The sequence below is a fragment of the Heptranchias perlo genome, chromosome 5 (genome assembly GCF_035084215.1).
Source record: "Heptranchias perlo isolate sHepPer1 chromosome 5, sHepPer1.hap1, whole genome shotgun sequence".
Taxonomy (NCBI): Eukaryota; Metazoa; Chordata; class Chondrichthyes; order Hexanchiformes; family Hexanchidae; genus Heptranchias; species Heptranchias perlo.
In genome coordinates, this window is record NC_090329.1 from 118356404 (window position 1) to 118380011 (window position 23608).

The 23608-nt window shown below is 41.7% G+C and overlaps 1 protein-coding gene across 2 annotated transcripts in view; it reads left to right on the forward strand.

Moving 5' to 3' along the window:
- Positions 1-23608, forward strand: part of tmem87b (transmembrane protein 87B) — a 62568-nt gene that overhangs the window by 18372 nt on the left and 20588 nt on the right. For both annotated transcript variants that reach the window (XM_067985103.1, XM_067985104.1), the window contains exons 3-11: positions 4652-4743; positions 5623-5757; positions 5853-5906; positions 8827-8871; positions 9394-9493; positions 11620-11681; positions 13317-13500; positions 15951-16050; positions 20519-20612. In XM_067985103.1, the coding sequence (XP_067841204.1) occupies positions 4652-4743; positions 5623-5757; positions 5853-5906; positions 8827-8871; positions 9394-9493; positions 11620-11681; positions 13317-13500; positions 15951-16050; positions 20519-20612 (866 nt within the window). The remainder of the gene's footprint in view (positions 1-4651; positions 4744-5622; positions 5758-5852; positions 5907-8826; positions 8872-9393; positions 9494-11619; positions 11682-13316; positions 13501-15950; positions 16051-20518; positions 20613-23608) is intronic.

The window sequence follows — 23608 nt, forward strand, 5'->3', positions numbered from 1 at the left end:
AAGGGTGTTTGAGGGTTTGTCATGGTTGTTACTTATATTTAATTTCTGATCAACTCACATTACATATATTGGCACCACTACTGCCACGTCTTTGCGAATCTTATCTGGTTTGTGCAATAATGCCCTTTCCTGAGGATCACTAAGAAAACCCACAACTGATGCCACCCATTGTGTCACTGCAGAGTGGGTGTAGGTGTATTTGCAGGGCTCCTTTGTGCAGACGACTGAGTGACGTCGGCGATGTCCCCGGTGGCACCCTGGAAGGATGCGGAGGAGAAGTTGTTGAGGGCAGTGGTGACAGGTAAGAAGATGGTGTTCGGGCCAGCCGAGAGCAGCTCGGCATGAAGGAGGCTGCAGATGTCCACGACTACATGTTGAGTGACTCTGAGCCTCCGTGTGCACTGCTGCTCAGAGAGGTCCAGGAAGCTGAGCCTCGGTCTGTGGACCCTGTGGCGAGGGTAGTGCCCTCTGCGACGCATCTCTCTCTGCGGTAGCCCTCCCTCCTGCTGTGCAGGTGGACGTGTCACAGCGCTGTGTTGTGGAGCTCCACGTGTCAGAGGTGGCCGGTGAGGCTGGTGATGCTGTTCGCCCTCCTCCGAGGTCATGACTGCAGCTACGGCGGCCCCCATCCAGAAGATGTACATCTGAGGGGGTCCGCAAGGTAGGTACATGTGTCTGGACACCGGGGTAATTTTGTTGTTCGGAGGAGAGTGGTGGAGGCCAAACTTTGTCCAAAGTGACAGAGTGGCCTCCTGCAATGAGTGAGGGTCTCCCACCTGCCCCCCCCCACCCCCCCTCTCCTCCACCTGTCAAATGGACCTTTGCAGCTGCCACAGGCTGATGGCTGCAACATGTCCATTTGAACTGGGAGTGTTTCCCCCAGTACTGGAAACAGTCCCAGTTGTTTGCAAAATCCCAACCCTCCTAAAATATCACGTTAATCAGGTCTCTAAATGACCTGAAATACCAAAATAAATGCCTTAAGTGGCACAAGCCGGCGGGAGTCCCACATGCGGGGGCTGCGCGCGCATGTCAGCGCGTCTGTGGGGAACCCAGAAATGGGGAGGGTTGGAGCCGGGCTCCGGACCCGTCCCAGGAATCCCCGATTTTTGTAGCCCCCCCGCCAGGAACGCACCCGATGACGGGTGCTAAAATCGAGCCCTATGCCTCTAATTACAAAGACCAGGATTCTGTATGCTTTTTTAACCACTTTCTCAACCTGTCCTGCCACCTTCAACGATTTGTGCACATATATCCCCGGATCACTCTGTTCCTGTACCCCTTTGAGTCGTTCCCTCTAGTTTATATTGCCTCGCCTCGTTCTTCCTACCAAAATGTATCACTTCACATTTTTCTGCGTTAAATTTCACCTGCCACGTGTCCACCCATGCCACCAGCCTGTCTATATTCTCTTGAAGTCTATCACTATCCTCCTCACTGTTTACTACCCTTCCAAGTCTTGTGTCAACTGCAAATTTTAATATTGTGCCCTATACATCCAAGTCCTAGTCATTAATATATATCAAGAAAAGCAGTGGTCCCAGCACCGACCCCCGGGGAACACCACCGTACCTCCAGTCCGAAAAACAACCGTTCACCACTATGTTTCCTGTCACTTAGCCAATTCTGTATCCATGTTGCTACTGCCCCCTTTATTCCATGGGCTGCAATCTTGATGATAAGCCTACCATGCGGCACTTCATCAAACACCTTTTGAAAATTCATATACACCACATCAACTGCATTGCCCTCATCTACCCTCTGTATAACCTCATCGAAAAACTCTATCAGGTTAGTTAAACACGATTTGCCTTTAATTGGCTGACTTTCCCGAATCAGTCCACGCTCGTCCAAGTGACTGTTAATTCTGTCCTGGATTATCGTTTCTAAAAGTTTCCCCACCACTGAGGTTAAACGGACTGGCCTATAGTTGCTGTGTTTATCCTTACACCCTTTTTGGATATTTGGATTTTCAAAAGGCATTCGATAAGGTGCCACATAAAAGGTGGTTACGTAAGATAAAGGCTCATGGGGTTGGGGGTAACATATTAGCATGGATAGAGGATTGGTTAACGGACAGAAAACAGAGAGTAGGGATAAACGGGTCATTTTCAGATTGGCAGGCTGCAACTAGTGGGGTACCGCAAGGATCAGAGCTTGGGCCTCAGCTAATTACAATCTATATTAATGACTTGGATGAAGGGACTGAGTGTAATGTATCCAAATTTGCTGATGATACAAAGCTAGGTGGGAAAGTAAGCTATGAGGAGGACACAGTCTGCAAAGGGATATAGACAGGTTAAGTGAGTGGGCAGGAAGGTGGCAGTTGAAGTATAATGTGTGGAAATGTGAGATTCACTTTGGTAGGAAGAATAGAAAAACAGAATATTTTTTAAATGGTGAGAACCTATTAAATGTTGGTGTCCAGAGAGACTTGGATGTTCTGGTACAAGAAACACAAAAAGTTAGCATGCAGGTACAGCAGGCAATTAGGAAAGCAAATGCCATGTTGGCCTTTATTGCAAGGGGGTTGGAATACAAGAGTAAGGAAGTCTTACTACAGTTGTACAACGCTCTGGTGAGACCACACCTGGAATTCTGCATACAGTTTTGGTCTCCTTATCTAAGTAAGGATATACTCGCCTTAGAGGCGGTGAAACGAAGGTTTACGAGATTAATTCCTGGGATGAGAGGTTTGTGCTATGAGGAGAGGTTGAGTAGAATGGGCCTATACTCTCGATTTTAGAAGAATGAGAGGTGATCTCATTGAAACATATAAGATTCTGAGGGGACTTGACCAGGTAGATGCTGAGAGGTTGTTTCCCCTGGCTGGAGAGTCTAGAACTAGGGGGCATAGTCACAGGATAAGGGGTCGGCCATTTAAGACTGAGATGAGGAGGAATTTCTTCATCAGAGGGTTGCGAATCTTTGGAGTTCTCTACCCCAGAGGGCTGAGGATGCTGAGTTGTTGATTATATTCAAGGCAGAGATAGATAGATTTTTGGACTCTAGGGGAATCAAGGGATATGGCGATCGGACAGGAAAGTGGAGTTGAGGTTGAAGATCAGCCAAGATTTGATTGAATGGCAGAGCAGGCTTGAGGGGCCGTATGGCCAACTTCTGCTCCTATTTCTTATGTTCTTCGTGTTCTTTTCAGCTGTTCTACTTCCCTCTTTCTCTTGAATTACCCCTGAAAAGCATGTCACTCTTTAGCGAAGGGGGCAGTCAGATGTCCTGCTCCGATCTCTGCTAATGACACTCTGTAACCAGGTAATAGATGTGAGAATGACTTGAGATGAATTGCTTCCTTTTCTCTTCATGGGGAGACACTAACATACTCATCCTCTTCAACTTCTCTGCAGCTTTTGACACAGTTGACGGCACTATCCTCCACAAATGCCTCTCCTCTGTTGTCGAGCTCGGTGGGACTGCCCCTGCTTTGTTCCATTATTACCTATCCGACCACAGCAGAAGTATCTCTACCAGTGGCTTCTCTATCCACCACTACACTGTCGCCTCAGGAGTCCCCAAGGATCCATCCTTAGCCCCCTCATCTTGCTCATCTACATGCTACCTCTTGGTAACATAATCTGCATAAGTTCAACTTCCACATGTATGCTGATGCCACCCAGCTATACTTCCAGACCATCTGTGGACCCCCCTGCACTGTCTGTGTTGTCAGACTGCTTGTCCCCAGCCCCCTCCCTGGCCACTGCTTCCTTTCAACTCTGAGCTGAGCTTCCAACCCCATATCCTCTCCATCACAAGGACTGTCTACTTCTGTCTCTGTAGCATCACCCACTTCCACCCTATGTCAACCCAACTGGCACTGAAACCTTTACCACCTTCAGACGTGATTACTCCAGTGCTGTTCAGGCTGGCCTCCATTGTCGTCTTTTTGTCACCCCTCCTAATATCTCTTTTAGGTTTGACCTCCATTTTTTCCATATGCCTCTGTGAAGTGCCTTGGGATGTTTTTTCTGTGATAACAGGACTATTTAAATGCAAGTTATTGTTATAATCAAGTTTCATAATGCTTTGGAAATTAGAAAATAACTTTGCAAAGTGACATATTGGAAAATTGGTTTGTATTTAACCATTTTCCTGATCTAGTGGTACAGAAGTAATTCTGTATTGGAGGACATCAATAGAGATCTAGTAATTATAATCGTTACCCTCTTAATGTACCTGTGTAATTTAACAATTAACCTGAGTGTTTGTATCTTAGATACAAATGATTGACCTTTCATTTTATTAGCATGACTTGAATGATTGTATCTAAGATACAAACAATCATTCAAGTCATGCTAATAAAATGAAAGGTCACTCCTGTATTCAGTTTCTAAACTAATTTGAGGAATTTGTGTATACAAGTCAGCTAGAAACTGATATTAAAATATGGGAATGCTATGCTGCTCCTGATTAATTGTGTGGCTGGAATCCTTTCAAAAATTAAGTTGGTTACAAGCTAGGTGATGATTTGATATGAATGTCAGTTGTTATCAACTGGTAATTTTGTTATTTCCTCAATGCTTAATTTCCTGAATCACTTTTGTTCCATCTTGTGCACATATGTAACATTTTTAGGAAACAGTTTGCAGTATTCTTAAAATTTCCTTTTATAATTTTCTCTTTTTTTTCCCCTTCATAGTTGTTTCATTCAAATGCCCTGAAGCAGTATCATTAACTGTTGAATGGTACCTCAGATATTACCATTGCCACAATGAATTTAATAATATTAAAGTAAGTATTTTTAGAAAATATTTTGTGTGCAAACTTAGAATGCAGAAAGGTTTTATACCTTTATATACTATCTCCTATTTCCAATGGTAATGTGAACAGCCAAATTTGTTTCAGATACTAAACTTAGGTAAGGAATATCTGACTTTTGTGCATTGTCAACAATGATAATGTTTTGGACCAGGATTATAATGTGAAACATTTTGTTGTGTTAACCAGTAATACTATACCTGCTAGCTTTTTGGAAAACATAATCTTGAGGGGGCAGTATGGTTGAAGGGGAGTCTTTTGTAGCTGCAAGTTGCTATGTTAGGGATTCATGCCCATAAGGTGAGTATTCACAGATTAGCTAAAGGGGTAAAGCACATTTAAGGCAGTACTGTTTATTCAATGGATTGCACCATTTTAATTGGGGGAAAAAAATATTTATTATTCAAATCTACACCTTTTGAAGATGGTCATGTTATTGAGAAGCTCTTTCACTGGGCTTGAGTGAAAATTTCTTATTATTTTTACTTTACACTGAAAGGACATCATTAAAAATGATTTTGAGAGTTTGGTTGCAAGCACTAAACCTAAAATTCTAAACACACAACCTGAAGCAGAAAGTGAGCATGTTGTGAATTCTGCAAGTGATGGCTGCAACAGGCAAATCTCCCTTAACTTTATTCCTATTACTTAAAGGAAAACAAAAGTGCCTTTAGGTGGTGTTAGTAGCAGAAAGGTAATCATGTATCCATTTTGCCCCAATTTTTGACAATCTATGCATTTTGCTATTGAATTTTTTTTGAGCACTACAGTCAGTAAGGTTTGGTACCTTTATTGCAAAGAGCTCAATTTGTGACTGATCTAGTTAGCTTACATGTTCTTTCTTTTTGTTAGGATATATATGACAAAAGATTTTCTGGTATAAGCAATAGTCTTGAGCCTCACCCATTAAGTAAAGGACAGTACATCGAACACAAGACTGAAAATATTGTTTGCAATGAAAAAATTCAGATCTTCCCTAAATTTAATGTGAGTACATGAAAGCAATGTTAAACTTCATTAATTATTTAAATTGGGTCCTCTCCTTCAATCTAGCATATATAAATTTTACCCCTCTGTTTTAGATGAGCAACGACCTTCCAAAACCTGTGGTGGTACAGACAGTGAGTACAAATGAGGTAATGGATTGTTATTTTTATGTTAGCCATAACTGTGATCCAGTTGGATGATACCTTAACTCAAAGTACTTAGAATATGTTCTGTCTTAGGCTTTCTCCCCCTCTCTTTTCGTGTTCAGCGAATGTCAGTTTCCATCATCAGACCTGGGTCCCCTTATGATCGTAAACTTACCATCTTGGGTGTACTGTGAAGAAGGTTAGCAAAATGACAGGACTACTCTTTTATTGAGAGAATTTGCACTGGGCATCTCATGCATTCCCATCCCTCCAATAGGTGGAAAAATACTATGTTGTCTAGTTTTATTTTTCAAGCTATTTATTTCCAAGAATTAAGATTACACAAACGGATGAAAACAGTAGGAAACAAATGACACTCTTAAAAAGACGACAAAAATTTGACTCTGTCCAAAAGAACTTAATAACACCTTCACAGTCCCATAAAGTGCAAGCTTCCTGGTATGTTGCTTGTACATGGGTGAGGTGATATCCTTAATCTAGCTGCCATGGAATCCATAACTGAAACAACATTGAAAAATGAACTAGAGATGAGTGGCTATGGTAATGCTTTTATGTCAAAAGAAGCCTTTCATGACCTAGGTGGTGGTGTTGAAGGTATCCCTGATAGGTCAGCCAATACTGATATTGACTTTGTCTACTCTCTTAGTTAAAATTTGCCTATTTTCAACATTTCAAAGCAACAAAAAAATTCTTGATGCACTTATCATTAAATGACTGCCCCCCACCCCAACCTGTGGGTGATCAGGCAGCTTAGAGATATACATCGAGATGTACATATCGCTAAACAGTTGTGTTTGCTTTGACTCACTCCATCTTCCCAATACTTTTCCTTTCAGAAATCAGCTAATTGAAGCCCAGTTTAAATTAACAGTGTTTGGCCTAGCCAAAAATTCATCTGAGAAGATATAATACAGAAATTTTATAATATGAACCAGGATGTAGTTCCGTTTGCACTATAACTCTAAAATACAGTTGAGAGTTGCACAAAACTCGTCATTGCTCTCAACTATATTTGGAAGTGGCTATTCATTGTTCCATATATTGCACGTCAAATGTTTGTTAATTCTTGTCATTTGATTCTTGTGCACCAGTTCAGTGTGGTAGGATTTGTATCCTAATTGTGATGTCACTGTAACACTGCACCTTGTTGTGCTACTTAGTCCCTCCATTCAAGGAACAACAATAATTGTGGAAATGTGCAAGTTCAACTTTTTTTTTAAAAAGACAAATGTGTTAATTGACACACATATCTGTAATAGTGATTTACTTATGCTGCCAGATAATTTATTAGGGATGAAGACTTCAAGGGAGTTATCAGGCTGTGTCCCTTATTGATTTTTTTTTTAATGTCCTTCCCAGCATGTTCTCCGGTATAATAATTATGTTCTGGAGGGGGAAAAAAAAGTTATGACTTTGTAATATTTTTGATGCTGTTGCAGTCTTCAAAAGTGAATTACCACTAGATGGTGGATGAAGTGTTAATTGTATATCTTCTGTTCAGGAGCTATAATAGATGTGAGCAAACTTGAGTATAACATTTATATATTTCAAGAACGTAGAGGCAAAAGGTAACTCTGATGTCAAGATCACCGACAGTCTTTATGGGCTCGATTTTCAAATGGCAGCGGGGGTGGGGGGGGAGGTCAATGGGAGCGTGGCAAACTCGGATAATATAATAAAATCTTACCTTTCCCCACACAAATGCGAGGTAATTGATGATCATTAGACTTGTTTCTGGGTTTTGCACCCAGCAGCCAGCCTGATTGACAGGTTGGTTGCCGACAGGAGCTGCAACGTGGGGTTGTGGGGGTGGGGGGGGTGGTGGTGGTGGTGGTGGTGGAGAAGAAGAAAGATAGTGAGACATCGGAGAAGAGACATTGGGGGGTGAAACATCGGAGCAGGGGGTGCAGGTGAGATCGTTTGAAAGGTAGGTTTATTAATTTTTTTAACTTTGTGAAATGTTAATTTATTTCATTTATCTCGTTTATTTTTGCCTGGTCCGGCCCTTCATGCCTGGTTTTACCAGGCATGAATCGGAAGCCATAGGAAAGCCGCCCAGGTAAGTTGAAAATCGTTGTAACTACCTACTATGTAACGAATAAAGTACCTTAAGTACCTCAATGAGGTACATCTGCTTCTTTAAATATCGTCCCACTGGCTTTAATTGCCGACGGGACTTCCAGATTCCAGTACCACACGCGCGTACAGATGCGTCTGTGTGAGACGCGGAAGTTGGCGGGTTGGAGGGCCGGGTTCCTTCCCGCTCGGGATTTTCTCGATTTTTCGCTGCCCCATTGCACCCGGACTTCAATTTGAAAATCGAGCCCCATGTGTCTGAAGGTGATAAGATATTGTATGTATTTTTTTCTCACTGTTTTAATTGTTGTCATGTCATGGGAAATGACTTTTGATTTTAATGCAAGTTAAGTATTTATTTTCCATGATAATCATTTGGTATGCTAGATCTGCATGATTATATTTTCGCTTCACCAGTAATGGTTCTGCTGTTGCCATTTACCACTGCTCTAGACCCATCTTTTGTTTACTTGTCCCATTACCATCCTCCTTGCCTTGCACCATCATCCATTTTGATGTTTGATCACTCCTGCCCTCCACTTTATCACAGACCTTGCCTTTTGTACTCTCCTCCCCTTTCTTCCCCCTACCCCTTTTCCTGGCTCTGTACTTGCTTAAAAACTGTTAAATCTTTAACTTCTTCCAGTTCTGACGAAAGGTCATTGACCTGAAAAGTTAATTCTGTTTCTTTCTCCATAGATACTGCCTGATTTTCTGAGTATTTTCAGCATTTTCTGTTTTTATTTTAGAAATATGCAATTGTGACCGATTTCAAAATAATTAACATAGATCTGGTCAAAAAAAATTTAAAATGTTTTTTCTTTAGACTCTTCATTCTTTGCAGAAAAGAGACATCATCACAACTAAAAAGGTACAAAATTACTTGTGGATATTACTGAATTAATGTCACTTCAATTTTATACAAACTTGATACTGCTAATGCTAATAGCGCGTATGAACAAAATTCACACTCTACTTTCAATGGCATTATCAAACAAAATGTTCAGGATTTTTGTTCACAGGGCACTGGTTACCCTTCAGTAACTTGTCCAAATGGTGAATATTCATGTTTGAGACTTGACAGTGAGTCTTTACTTGTTATTTGTTCAGGGTATTGTAAATGAGCCTGATGTGGCCTCACCCAATATCCACTTGTATGTTTCCACCAAAGGTCATTGGATAGCAATCTGAAGCAGGGCCCTTGGATTTTTCAAAATCTAACCAAGGATCACTGACCTGGCAAAGATCAGCGAACTTAGTACAGACCAGAGATTGATCTGACTTTTCTTGCTGAGCTCCCAGGGAACTGGACATACTTGGGATTGCATTTGGAAATGTTTACGGATGAACTCTTTTTACTAGTTGATAAGTGATAGCTTTTTTTGTTCTTTAGTTTGATGTCGTAGCACAGACCTGGAGAGATGGTCCATATCTATTTATTGTCTCAATCAAACCTCTCAATGAAAGAATCATGAGCAACTGGAATTTAACAGGTGAATTCCAATCTACACAAATGCTCTATTTAAAAAAAAATGAATTAAGTAGCTTTAATTTCAAAATTTATTTCCATATATTTATGTGAACTTGATTATACCTATACTAATGCATTATATGAATAAAATAATACAGTATAAAATAATCAGCTAAATTTTGGATGCAAAATTGTATGTGTGCATGCCCAATAGAATAGAATCATAACATTTTACAGCACATTTAGCCCATTGCGCCTGTACTGGCTCTCTGGAAAATCTATCTGGCACTTGTCCTGTTGTCTGTACTTTTCCCATATTCTTTTTAAATTTTCCTTTTTTAAAAAAAAATGTATACACTTTTTTAAAAGCTATTGTAGATTCTGCTTCCACCTCTGTTTCTCACTGCATTTTGTAGCCTAAAAGCCATGTGTGTGTGTGTTTTTAAAATAAAATTCTCCTACCCTGTTCTTTTGATAAATTTATGCTCTCTTGATACTGACTCATTAACCAAAATTAATGTAAAGATTTGCTTTATATAGTTTTGCCAGCTGATTTTTTTTGTTTATAATTAAATCCCCTGACATTTAAATATTTCAAATACATTAAACCACCATTAAGCATATAACTGGAACATTATTACTTTTCCTGATACTTCTGAATTTAATTTTTCTTCCTATATTTTGTTCCACATCTTCCTATTCTCTCCTTTCTGCCTGCCTTTTATCTGCCTCTATCTCCCTATCCTCACGCACATTGTCGGATTCAATTCCTTCTCCATCAAAACCCACTGAGCATCTGACCAGGAAAGCAACACTGAAAGAACAAAGTCTTAACAACTTCATTAAATCGCACCTTCATCGTTGAATCAATATTGACTAGTCAGTTATTCTTTGATAAATTAGATCACTTTGACCTGATCGCATCTCTGTAAAGAAATAATTGTTTCAAAAGTATATTAGAAACTACTTCACCATCAATCATGTTGTGGAGATGCCGGTGATGGACTGGGGTTGACAATTGTAAACAATTTTACAACACCAAGTTATAGTCCAGCAATTTTATTTTAAATTCACAAGCTTTCGGAGATTTTCTCCTTCCTCAGGCAAATGTTTCTCCTTCCTCAGGCAAACATTTGCCTGAGGAAGGAGAAAATCTCCGAAAGCTTGTGAATTTAAAATAAAATTGCTGGACTATAACTTGGTGTTGTAAAATCAATCATGTTGTGATACCAATTTTCACAATAGCCTGTATGTCGCCTTTTGTATATCCGGGAATTGAACCGCCCTGCAAACTCTTTGAAAAGGCAACAATAGTATTTTAATTGGGAGCTTTTACATAAACACTGCCATGCTCCAGTGCAACTGACAAGAATTTATTTCTTGGCTGAGTGAGAGCAACTGGTAAATGAGTCAATAAAAATTTAAACAGTTGAAACCAGTGCTTCAGCTTTTCAGTACTTAATCCTGCACCAGACACAGAGGCTAATGTGGCTTGTTGGCTATAACAATCAAACCTGTGGCCATATGTAATTGTGCGATGTGCCGTCTTTTGGATGAGATGTTAAACCGAGGCCCTGTCTACCTTCTTAGGCAAAATATTCTAGGGCACTCCTGGTGTCCTGGCCAATATTTATCCCTCAACCAACATCACTTTTTTTTTAAAAAAAGAAAATTATCTGGTCATTGTCTCATTGCTGTCCACACATTGGCACGTTTCCTACATTAGAGCAGTGACGACACTTCAAAAGTACTTAATTGGCTGTAAAGTGCTTTGGAATGTCCTGAGGTCGTGAAAGGCACTGTATAAATGCAAGTCTTTCTTTTCATTAGAGAATGGTCTTAACAAGAGATAGTTAAAGATTTTTTTTTTAAATTGAGTCCTAGCTGATCATCGTCAATTATTGAAATAATTTAATTAAGTTAATCGTCCTAGCGCATACATGCTAAGGAAATAGGATCAGAGTTAACACTGGTATAGGCATGAATGGCTGAATGGCCTCCTTCTGTGCTGATGTTTCAATATATGATTTGGTCCTTACACGTGATCTGTTTTTTTAGTAAATGATTTTAGCTTAAAGTTAGAACTCTATTCGTTTCAAATAATTTTACATATTCAGAATTTCATAACCAATTGAACTATCTTTACAGTGCGGGTATTAATGCAAGGTTCCCATGGATTCATCTCGGCAACTGAATTTCCACTGATGATTGTAAGTATGGAGTATCTGAACTCAGTTTGTAATAATTGTCTGTACAGTCATTCCAGATTTTTGTTTGCTGTTTATTAATGAAATTGAATCAAACTTTAAAAGTATCAGGATTTTAACTTGGACAGTTGTCCTAAATTAAATGATTTCACTTTTAGAAAAATCCTTTTGCTAGTATTTATTACTTTAAACTGCATTGCTTTTGTAAATGGTCTCTTTTGGGCAAATATATTGGGACAGGATGGTAACCGGACTGAGATGTATAGTTGGATGTTAATGATATAGAGACCAAAATACAGACATAGATTTGACAAAATATACGCGCTTTCTGTGAATCATACTGCTAACAAAGCCCATTGTGTGTTTGGAATACTTTGGGGGGCAGGGGAGGGACTTCTTTTTAAAAATAGCTTTCCCTGCCACTTCAAAAAAAATGAGCAGCACCATTTTGGACCACAAAGTTGTGCAGATGTCTTTCTCTTACACCTCTGCCTGTGCTGCTCTGATACAGCCACACGACGGTGTGTTAAAGGACGCCCCTGTAGGGCTCACTGTATAGCTGTCCTTGCTTTCAAGGGTGTATTTTGTGTAAGTCTGAATTCAACTGTTGTCTTGTTCATTGCAACATGAAAGCTTTAATGGACCACTGCCTAACCTAAAGAAACAATGGGATCTTTTGGGATATTCGAAAGTAACTCCTTTTACTTTAGGAAAATTTGTGGAAAAAAATTCTGTCCAAATATGGCACAAGCTTCATGCAATATTTAATGTACATCATAAGGACATAATACAATTTTTGGGTTCAGATGCCTTTTTGTAAACTACTTAAGCATCAATTTCATGACTTGTGATTCCATTTAAACCCCTTGCATATTTTTTTTAAAAAGTCTGTCAAACCGTGCGGGGATTAAATTGGGCCACATAGCTCTCCGTTTTTCAGTCGTTACGTAGCCTCTTAAGAAGTGACCAGAAGTGTGTCGCACACCATATTGGGTAAAGACAAAAAAGAGACGTACTTTACCCACACCTGAAGCATATGGAAATAAGGGGCCTAATGCCTACTTCAGGTCTCCGCTGTAACATTGGTTTGCCCTGACTGCAGAGAAAACCAACACTAAACATTGCCTACATTTGAAGAAAAAGATAACTACTTACCACAATCACCATCCCAATCGCCGCTGTTCCCAGCCCCGAGAACCTGACCTCGACCCTTCAGGCCCCCCCAATCTCCCTCTCCCCTGACCCCTGATGCCTCCCCAACACTGGAAGCTCTGATCTCTCCTTCCCTGGACTCCAATGTCTCTTCCCTGACCCCCGATGTCTCCCCAACCCCAGATCTCTCCTTCTGCAGCCCTCAATTGCCCACGAACCTAACCCCGTCATTTACCAAACTTTCAGCGCTTACCTGTTAGGCCTCCTCCCGCAGTGCCGTCTTCGGTATAATGAGGTCCTATGCCCAATATCTGGGGCATCTCGGACCTCCCCATTTGGGGAGGGCCGAATTTCACCCCCTATGTTTTTATAATATATTTCAAATCTAAAGCATTCTTGGTTCTGAGATGAATTTTGTATTAAATGTTTGGTCACTTATTCTGATTTTTAAATGTGGTTGAATGTGTATTTGTTTTTAACTTGCAGTTTTACATGGTGATGTGCATCATATACATACTTTATGGCATCTTGTGGCTGTTCTGGTCTGCATGTTACTGGAAAGACCTATTGAGGATCCAGTTCTGGATAGCTGCAGTTATTTTTCTTGGAATGCTGGAAAAAGCTGTTTTCTACGCGGAATATCAGAACACTAATACTAGTGGAATATCTGGTATGTTTAGTTCTTGCTCTGCTCAATTAATGGAAGTTAAGTTGGCTAGCATATTAAACGTTATACAGTAGCTAACAAGATAAGTTAGTACATTGTACAGTGATTAAAATAATTTGGAAAATATCACCTATTTTAGAATCTACTCTTCAGTGACATGAAGACCTTGATATTTATGGAGAGGCGGGGAGGGAGCTGTGGTGTGTTTTTACAGGGTGGGGAACGCCGGGAAAGTGGAGGTCCTGCTGAATTTAACGGCAGGACCTCATTATCATTTTTTAACTCCGTTTCCAGTTCAGCAACCAGCCAGATTGACAGGCTGCAGCCAGGGATCGTTTGGAACAGTCCTCGGCGACCGGGAAACATCATGGGTTGGGGCGGGCGGGCGGAGTTCGGGTCAGTAATCAGGAGGGAGCGGGGGGAGGGGGGAGTTCGGATCAGTAATCTGGAGGGAGTAGGGGGGTCCAGGAGATATTGTGGGTTGGTGGGGTGGGTGGGAGTAGGGCTGGCAATCGGAAGGGGGGACCTGGAGACATTGCGGGTTAGTGAGGGGGGTGGGGGAGTCGGGCTGGCAATCGGGAGGGAGGCAGGACTGGGAGATATTGCAGGTTGGTGGAAGAGGTGGAAGTCGGGCTGGCAATCGGGAGGGGGGCACGACCGGGTGAGATTGGGGGTTTGGAGGGAGGGTGTCGGCAGAAGGTTTCCTTGAGGAGTCGGGGGGGGAAGTACTGCTGCTCCTCCTGGCCCACAAGCAGTGCTGGAAAAGCACTTACCAGCTGGAGCTGGCATCTCCCATATCCCTTTAGCTGGCGTGTTTTTAGAGCCGCCCTGTCCACAGCCATTAAGTTCAAATGGCTACCAAAATCTCAGGAATGGAGTCTCATTAGCATGTTAAAATGATGGACTCGCCTCTCCAGAGCGTGTTACATGGACACCCCCAAACCCGCTCGTTTATAACAGAAGCAGGCCCATTGGAGGCGGGTTTTGTATTTTTGCCGATTTTAACCCCCCCACCCAAACCCTCTCCTGCCTGTCGTGGGGGGTTAAAATTACCTCAAGTTTCTCTTCAGTGTAATCAGAAATTGAGTGTGCCTACTGCAGGCTAAATTCCACCTTTGTCACTTTTAATTATTAGCTTAAAAGTAACATCGACATAAGGCTTGATGTTTTCTTGTCCACTAACTTCACTAGGCAATAGTATTTTGGCTGGAGAGGGGGTTGAGCTAAATGGTGCATCAAGTTTCTTTGGATCAGTGACTTTTTGCAAGACTTGAGTGTTTCTGCCAATCTAGATACATGATATCAACCTTCACTGCAATGATGCTTTTTCTCTGCTTAAGGGAAACCGATACAGTTGTGTTCATAGAGCTCTTTGTCTCTCACGATTTCCAGTAGCTGTATCCTGTTTCATCAATGGTGAATGTGTGTAAGGAAAATGACCAGAGGTGTGAATAAATCTGTAGATAACAGATCTTCATTTCACAAGAAAAATTGCAAGTATGGTTTTGTATGTCTAAATTGAAGTAAATGAAATGCCAGGTTTTTTTTAGGAAACAAGGAAGATTTTTTTTTCTAAAATTCTATGCCACATTAAATACTATTAAAGGTTATGTGAGGTATTGATGCAGTGAGACGGTCACTCCCAGAACATGAGCTTAAATAGAGACGTTTAATCAGATTTTCACATTCATTTTTTCTTCTACTGAAATTGAATTTACTTTCTGTGGTGTCTCTAAATGATGAATTCCTAACACATTAACATCAAGGCTTATGTCGATGTTACTTTTAAGCTAATAATTAGGAGCGACAAAGGTGGAATTTAGCCTGCAGTGGGCACACTCAATTTCTGATTAGACTGGAGAGAAACTTTGGAGGTAATTTTAACCCCCCACGACAGGCAGGAGAGGGTTTGCGGTGGTGGGGGGGGGTTAAATCGGCAAAAACACAATCAAGAACATTTTAAAGTTCTTGATTGACCTCAAATAGAGTGTTAATTTTCTTTATTGAAAAAAAACATTTGGGAGTTAGTCAAGGTCAGGCCAAGTCCAACCCAACCCTATAACATTTATCAATTCGTTGCAGGTTTTATTTGTTTGGCAGTAATTCTATTTATGTAAACTTGTGATGATCAAAGAAGAATCAGCATCCTGTTTTTTTTTGATTTGAGGAATTTTGGGCCACAAGGGAGCAAGCTAACTACTTGCTCCCTAGATTTTGCTGCTCTAAGCTATCACTAGGAGGTGTGTGAAAGTAGCTCTTCTGTTTTTTTTCCTTCTTGTCTGTAAGGATGAACCTGGCCTCCAGCTACTGCTTCCCTACTTCATTGGTGTTATAGTATGTTGGAGCATGAAGCCACGGCTCCACCATAGTAAACTTTTTTTTTAAAGTGTTGGCACTGAAATTGTACATGGAATGTTCAAGAGGCGCCTAATGGGTTCTTTCTTTTCTTGTAGCACAAGGTCTCCTAGTCTTTGCAGAACTTATTTCTGCCGTGAAAAGGACATTGGCTCGGCTTCTTGTGATTATTGTAAGCTTGGGATATGGAATAGTTAAGTAAGTATTTACTCTAAGTTCTTCAATACAAATTCCATTGAAGGCTTGTATGGGTTTTCTAAACAGAGAAACATGAGTAGGACATTCAGCCCCTCAAGCCTGTTTTGCCATTCAGTTAGAGCATAACTGCACCTTTGCTCCATATCTCTTTCTACACTTGCCCAACAAAAATCGATCTCTGTCTTGAAAATTTCAATTGACCCAGCATCCACAGCCATTTGGGGTAGGAAGTTCAAGAATTCCACCACTACTTGTGTGAAAAATTGCTTCCTGATTTCAATCCTAAATGGCCTAGCTCTAATTCTCAGATTATGCCCTCTTGTTCTAGGTTCCTCCATCAGAGGGAATAGTTTCTCTCTCAACCCTATCAAATCCCTTATCATTTTAATCATTTTGTTTTTATCAACCCTCAATCCTCTATACTCAAGGGAATACAAGTTTATGCAAACTGTCCCCATAATTTAACCATGTTATTATTCTGGTGAATCAGCACTGCACCCCCTCCAAGGCCAGTATACCTTTCTTGAGGCTTGGTGCCCAAAACTGAATGCAGTTTACTCTTCGGTAAAAAAGTGCAAGTACTCCAGATGAGATCTGACCAAAGCTCTGTACAACTGAAGCATCACTTCCTCACTTCTGAATTCCAACCCCCTTAGGTAAAGACCAACATTCCATTAGCCTTTTTGATTACTTTTTGAACCTGTGCACTAGTTTTTAGTGCTTTGTATACAGGGACACAAATCCCTTTACTCCTCCACAGCTCCTAGTCTCTCACTTCTTAAAGGTGTCCTATAACCTTTTAATGTGTTGCCCTGCTTTGTTTGCCAATTGTATTTTAAGGTTCAATATCTGTTTTTAAAAAATTTAAAAATATATAATTGCTTGATGGTCCTCATCACAACTTCTGTTGTCTTGACCTCCTCCGCGGCCTATCTTTTAATTTTCCAAATGGAACTAATCTGACATATGATCTGCTTAAACATTACAACCACTTATATAAAATAAACATCACCTTTTATTTGAGAAAAAAGGATTGGTATTGGGAAGTGTAATAAAATATGGAACTGAATTGATGGATTCCTGGCAGTCGCTGACCCCCCTCACCTCCCACAGGAAACAAACACTAGCCTTATGCAGCACCCAGTGAGACCCCTCCTCTCCCCTTGCGTGACCGGACCTCCTGATAAAGAATAGCCCTGACCCTGCCAACAAGTACCACAACCTAAATGTGAAGAGCAATATAGCTGCACAGGACTCTGGGTGTAAATATCTAGGTTCTGTGTAACCTGCAACACAGCCGTTATTTTGTATTTAAAAATCCTCACGCTGTTTAAATCCTTCCATGGTCTTGCCCCACCCTATTCTCTAATTCTATGCGCGCCCCCCAAACCCCATCCAAACACCCTGCTCCTCTGACTCTGGCCTCTTGTGTATCCACCCTTTGTCACACCATTGGCGGTAGAAGCTTCAGTGGCCTGGGTCCTACTGTTTGGAATACCTCCCACCCCCTCTTCCCCTTTTAAAACCCACCTCTTTGACCAAGCCTTCAGTTACACCCCCTTAACTCCACCCTTCCTGGTTTGTTGTCTGTTTTCTTTGCTCTCATCTATGAGGTGCCTTGGGACAATATTTATGTTAAAGACGCTAAATAAATACAAATTGTTGCTGTTATTGTAGTTCTACCATAACCTGAGAAAAACATAACATTCTTGTGCAACTCAGTAGTAATATGTTGGGAGGAGGGGGGAGTTTCTGCAAATATAATCAAAAGTAAAATAACTTGATAAAACTTCATAATTTCTGGACTAGTTTCTTTTTATCTGTAAAGGTAAAAATGTATTTTTCTCCCCAGTACCCTTGGTCTTGCTGGACAGACACCTCCTGTGACTGTGAGGGTTGGCAGGGGACCTACTTCCACATGTCTGTTAAAGTTCCCCTTCACCAGACTGCTGGGAGGTGGGCAATAGCAACCTAATGACAGCTTTCGACAGCGCAGGGCATCAAATCCAGTCAAACTAGCAACCCATTAATGCACTGGTGCTGTGATATGCTGCGCAGCAATGCATCATAAGAATATATGTAGTTAATTTAGGGCTCACAAGAGTGAGCTGGTGCAGTACATTGGGTTCGGTGGAATTGGTAAACCATGGTTCATGCCTACAATTTTCATTCTCTGCAGATATGGGGAAGTGTTGAGTGGAGGCTAAGCATCTCATCAAGGTGGGGGGAGCAGGAGGAGGAACCAAGAGGAAGATTTACCTGGGACTACTTTCGTACACCTGATAACCTGTTTCAAAGCGACATGAGCGGGTTGCTGCCCCTGTGGGCTTGGATGCTGTGTGGATTGGGGAGATCCAATGAAGGGGAGAAAATTTTGATCCTTAAAATTAGCATTCAGAGGAGGAGATTCCAGTTATTTGGTCAAATTCCCTGGCTTGGTATTCAGATGCTACTAATTTTACTGAGTCATGTGCTTCAAATTGCCGTATTTCAATACAACTTAATACTAAACCGGCCTCCATGCATAGCCATAAAAGTAGCTTTTGGAGGAAATAGAGAAAATTCATGCTAGCGTAGTGGAGGTGCATTCTGTTCAGCTCTTGTCAAAACCAGAGTACCCCTGGCTCCAACTCCATTAATAAACAGTAAGGAGGATAGTAATAGACTTCAAGAGGACATAGACAGGTTGGTGGACTGGGCGGATACATGGCAGATGTAATTTAACGCAGAGAAGTGCAAAGTGATACATTTTGGCAGGAAGAATGAGGAAAGGCAATATAATCTAAATGGTACAATTCTAAAGGGGGTGCAGGAACTGAGAGACCCGGGGGTATATGTGCACAAATCTTTGAAGGTGGCAGGACAAGTTGAGAAAACGGTTAAAAAAGCGTACGGGATCCTGGGCTTTATAAATAGAGGCATAGAGTACAAAAGCAAGGAAGTTATATTGAACCTTTATAAAACACTGGTTCGGCCACAACTGGAGTATTGTGTCCAATTCTGGGCACCGCACTTTAGGAAGGATGTGAAGGCCTTAGAGAGGGTGCAGAAAGGATTTACTAGAATGGTTGTAGGGAAGAGGGATTTCAGTTATGTGGATAGACTGGAGAAGCTGGAGTTGTTCTCCTTAGAGCAGAGAAGGTTGATAGGAGATTTGATAGAAGTGTTCAAAATCATGAAGGGTTTAGATTAAGTAAATAAAGAGAAACTGTTCCCATTGGCGGAAGGGTCGCGAACCAGAGGGGACAAATTTACGGTGATTGTCAAAAGAATCAAAGGCCACATGGAAAAAAAACTTTTTTACGCAGCGAGTAGTTATGATCTGGAATGCGCTACCTGAAAGAGTGGTGGATGCAGATTCAATCGTGGCTTTCAAAAAGGAATTGGATACATACTTGAAGGGAAAAAATTTGCAGGGCTACGGGGAAGAGCAGGGGAATGGGACTAACTGGATTGCACTTACAAAGAGCCAGCATGGGCTCGATGGGCTGAATGGTATCCTTCTGTGCTATAACCATTCTATGATTCTATATCTTCTTCCCACTTGGGTTGAACCAGTTAGTGTGCATTTTTGGCACTTCATTTAACTCTTGGGTGAACTTTTGACCCCACATTTGTCCATCTCTAATACTGCCACCTTCCACCTCCAAAACACCAGCGATTTATATCCGTAATGGAACTTTCAAGCAGACCTTCAACCCTAGAGGTTTTTCAAGCGCCCTCCACAAACTTTTAGCTAGTCCAGAACACTCTGCTTGAGTCCTGTCCTGCATACCCATTTGTCATCCAATTACATGGGCTCCTTATGCCCCATCAAATCCATTTGAAGCTGCTTATTTCCCAATCATGCCACAGCCTTGCTCCATTCTATTTTAGAAATCTTCTCTTTTAGTTAACAATGTTCATTCCTCTAACTCTGGATTACTGTTTTTTTCACTGCGCCCTCAGAGGCTGATCTTTGAGCATTTACACCTCTTCCCTCTGGAATTTCCTTCAAGACCCACTTTGCCTTGCTACCATTTTTCCATGGCCTCAAAAGCCTCCTTAAAAACTGTTTTCCCATAAGTTCAATCTGTTTTCCCTCATGCCCATTCCCCCACACAAACTCTTACCTGTACCTCCTATAAAATGCTCTAAGAAGTTTAAATAGTGGTATATAAATGTATTGTTTGAGATTGTATTTGACACATTGTTCAAGCATTCAAGAGCAGCTCCTTTTTAATCTGGTATTGCTTGATGCTGATAGAAAAGGAATGTTTTTTTCAATACCATGGATGCACACCCAAAATTTCCCAGTGTGATGGGTGATGCTCCCCACCAGGAGCACCCATTCAGAAAATCAATTGTTGGCCATAAGAAAAAAAAATTCATTCCCCACTTTATCACTTTTTATGACCAAAAAAGTTAATTGTTAGAAATAAATATGTTTGAAGTGTTTCTCTTCTTAACTGTTGTATTATTTATACAGGCCTCGATTGGGCACTGTAATGCACACAGTGATTGGTTTGGGAGCGCTCTATCTGATTTTTGCAGCCGTCGAAGGAGTCTTGCGAATTACAGGGGTAAAGTGGAACAATTATTTCTAATTTAAAACCGAGAACTGTTCTTGGTCTTTAATACCTCACCCTCCTAATTCGGCAAAATTGAGAATTGTCCATACAATTTGTGATTCATTCAAACTTTCTCACATGTATTTTTTCTCATTTCAAACATTCTAAACCCATGCAAACAAGTTTAATGTTGAAACGGGAAACATAAATCTAGATGAAATACAAGACGAAAGCAGAGTGCTATAAACAGCTACATGGTCCCAATCAATCTTAGAACCTACTGGAATGTATGCAGATGCTCACAATGAGCCATTTATATTTTTATTTTAGGTGATTCGTTTTGTTCTAATTTTTTTAATATGAGGAATTTTTTCTGTTCATTTTATGTTGATCAAAAATACTTGATTTTTCTTTTTCAAAATTTATGCTCAACATGTCCAATCACTGCAGAGCACCAATCAAAAAGACAAATACAATGCTGAACTATATAACCAAATCAGTAGAGTACATGTCAGAGGAAGCCAACTGAACCTAGTGCTCTGGTCAGACCACAGCTTTACTACTGAATCCAGTTCTGGTGGCCAAGACACAAAAGAGGCATTCAAGCCCCGGAAGAGTTTGAGAAGGGTCAACAAGACTGATCCCTAGCATTAAAGGAACTGATTGAGGAAAGACTGGTGGAATTTTGGGATTTTCAACTTTGAAAGTAAGCAACGAGAATTGGCCTGAGAGAGGTATATAAGACAGTAAATGGTATAGAAAAGGTAGATTTGGAATATGATAGCAGGATAAGGGCACACAGGTTCAAACTAGTAAAAGGCAAATTTAGGACTGATGTCAGGAAGTTCTTCCTCATATAGTGATCATGGAATGGGCTTATAGATCAGCGGGGGTAACCCCCAGCTTCTCTTCTGCACTACAAACCATCTTCTTAAACCCCTCTCCTCTGCCTCCTCCACCCTCCCCTCCAACAAGTGCAAGGAGCTCATGAGCTTCTTTGTCACTAAGATTGAGAACATCCGCTCAGCTGCCTCTGCCACTTCCATCCCTTCCCCTAGCCCTGAACTCGCATCTTTCTCTAGTTTCTCTCCTATCTCCCCTCAGCCCTTTCCGAGCTCATCTTGACCATGAGACCCATCTCCTGCTCCCTCGACCCTATTCCCACCAAACTGCTGACCACTCAACTTCTCTTCCTGGCCCCCATGTTAGCAGATATTGTTAACAGTTCCCTCTCCTCAGGTACTGTTCCCCCCTCCATCAAATCTGCCTTCATCATTCTCCTCCTCTTTAAAAACCCACCCTTGACCCCTCTATCCTTGCAAACTACCGTTCCATCTCCAACCTCCCTTTCCTCTCCAGTCCTTGAACGTGTTGTCGCCTCCCAAATCCGTGCCCATCTTTCCTGCAACACCATATTAGAACCCCTCCAAACAGGTTTCCGCCCCTGCCACAGTACTGAAACGACTCTTATCAAAGTCACAAATGACATCCTATGTGACTATGACAGTGGTAAACTATCCTTCCTCGTCCTTCTCTACCTGTCTGCAGCTTTTGACACAGTTGACCACACCATCCTCTTCCACCGCGTCTCCTCCATCGTCCAGCTGGGTGGGACTGTGCTCGCTTGGTTCCATTCGTATCTTTCGAGTCGTAGCCAGAGAATCACCTGCGATGGCTTGTCTTCCTGCTTCCGCACTGTTACCTCGAGTCCCCCAAGGGTCTATCTTTGGCCACCTCCTATTTCTCATCTACATGCTGTCCCTTGACGACATCATCCAAAAACACGTCAGATGACACTTAGCTCTACCTCACCACTACCTCTCTTGACCCCTCCACTGTCTCTGATTTGTCACACTGCTTGTCCGACACCCAGTACTGGATGAGAAACAATTTCCTCCAACTAAATATTGGGAACTCCGAAGCCATTGTCTTCGGTCCCCACCACAAACTTAGTTTCCTAGCAACCGACTCTATCCCTCTCCCTGGCCACTGTCTGAGGCTGAACCAAATTGTTCGCAGCCTTGGCATCCTATTTGACCCTGAGATAAACTTCCGACCACGTATCCGCTCCATCACCAAGACCACCTACTTCCACCTCTGTAACATCGCCCGTCTCCGCCCCTCCCTCAGCTCATCTGCTGCTGGAATCCTCAACCATGCCTTTCTTACCTCTAGATTTGACTGTTCCAATGCTGTCCTGGCTGGACTCTCATCTTCCACCCTCCGTAAACTACAGCTCATCCAAAACTCTGTTGCCCGTATCCTAACACTCACCAAGTCCCGTTCACCCGTCACTCCTGTGCTCGCTGACCTACGTTGGCTCCCGGTACGGGAACGCCTCAATTTTAAAATTCTCATCCTCAGTCCCTCCATGGTCTCGCCCCTCCCTATCTCTGAAACCACTTCCAGCCCTACAACCCTCCGCAATCTCTGCACTCCTCCAATTCTTGCCTTTTGCATACTCCAGATTTTAATCGTTTTCCACCATTGGCACCGTGCCTTCAGCTGCCTAGAATTCCCTCCCTAAACCTCTCCGCTCTCTCCTACTTTAAGATGCTCCTTAAAACCTACCTCTGACCAAGCTTTTGGTCATCTGTCCTAATATGTCCTTATGTGGCTCGGTGTCAAATTTTATTTGATAATTGCTCCTGTGAAGGTCTTGGGACGTTTCACTACGTTAAAGGCACTATATAAATGCAAGTTATTGTTGTTGTTGAGGTGAAAACACTGGAATTATTTAAACACTTAGATGCTGTGATGGGGATTTGTAAGTTTTTTGGATGGGTGAGCTAATGGCCTTCCTCATCTCTCTCTACCTTGTAATATTTTCATATGTTCTTTGAGGAAGTGCCTGCCCCTTCACTTGGTGATGCTTCCTGTTGGCGTACCTGTAACCAGGAACTTGCTGGGTTGGGATGGTGGCCCTAAACCTCCATCACATTGCTCCATGGTACAACACTTTAGAGTGCAACTATGTTGCTACTCTTGCTGGGGGAGAAGGTAGAGGG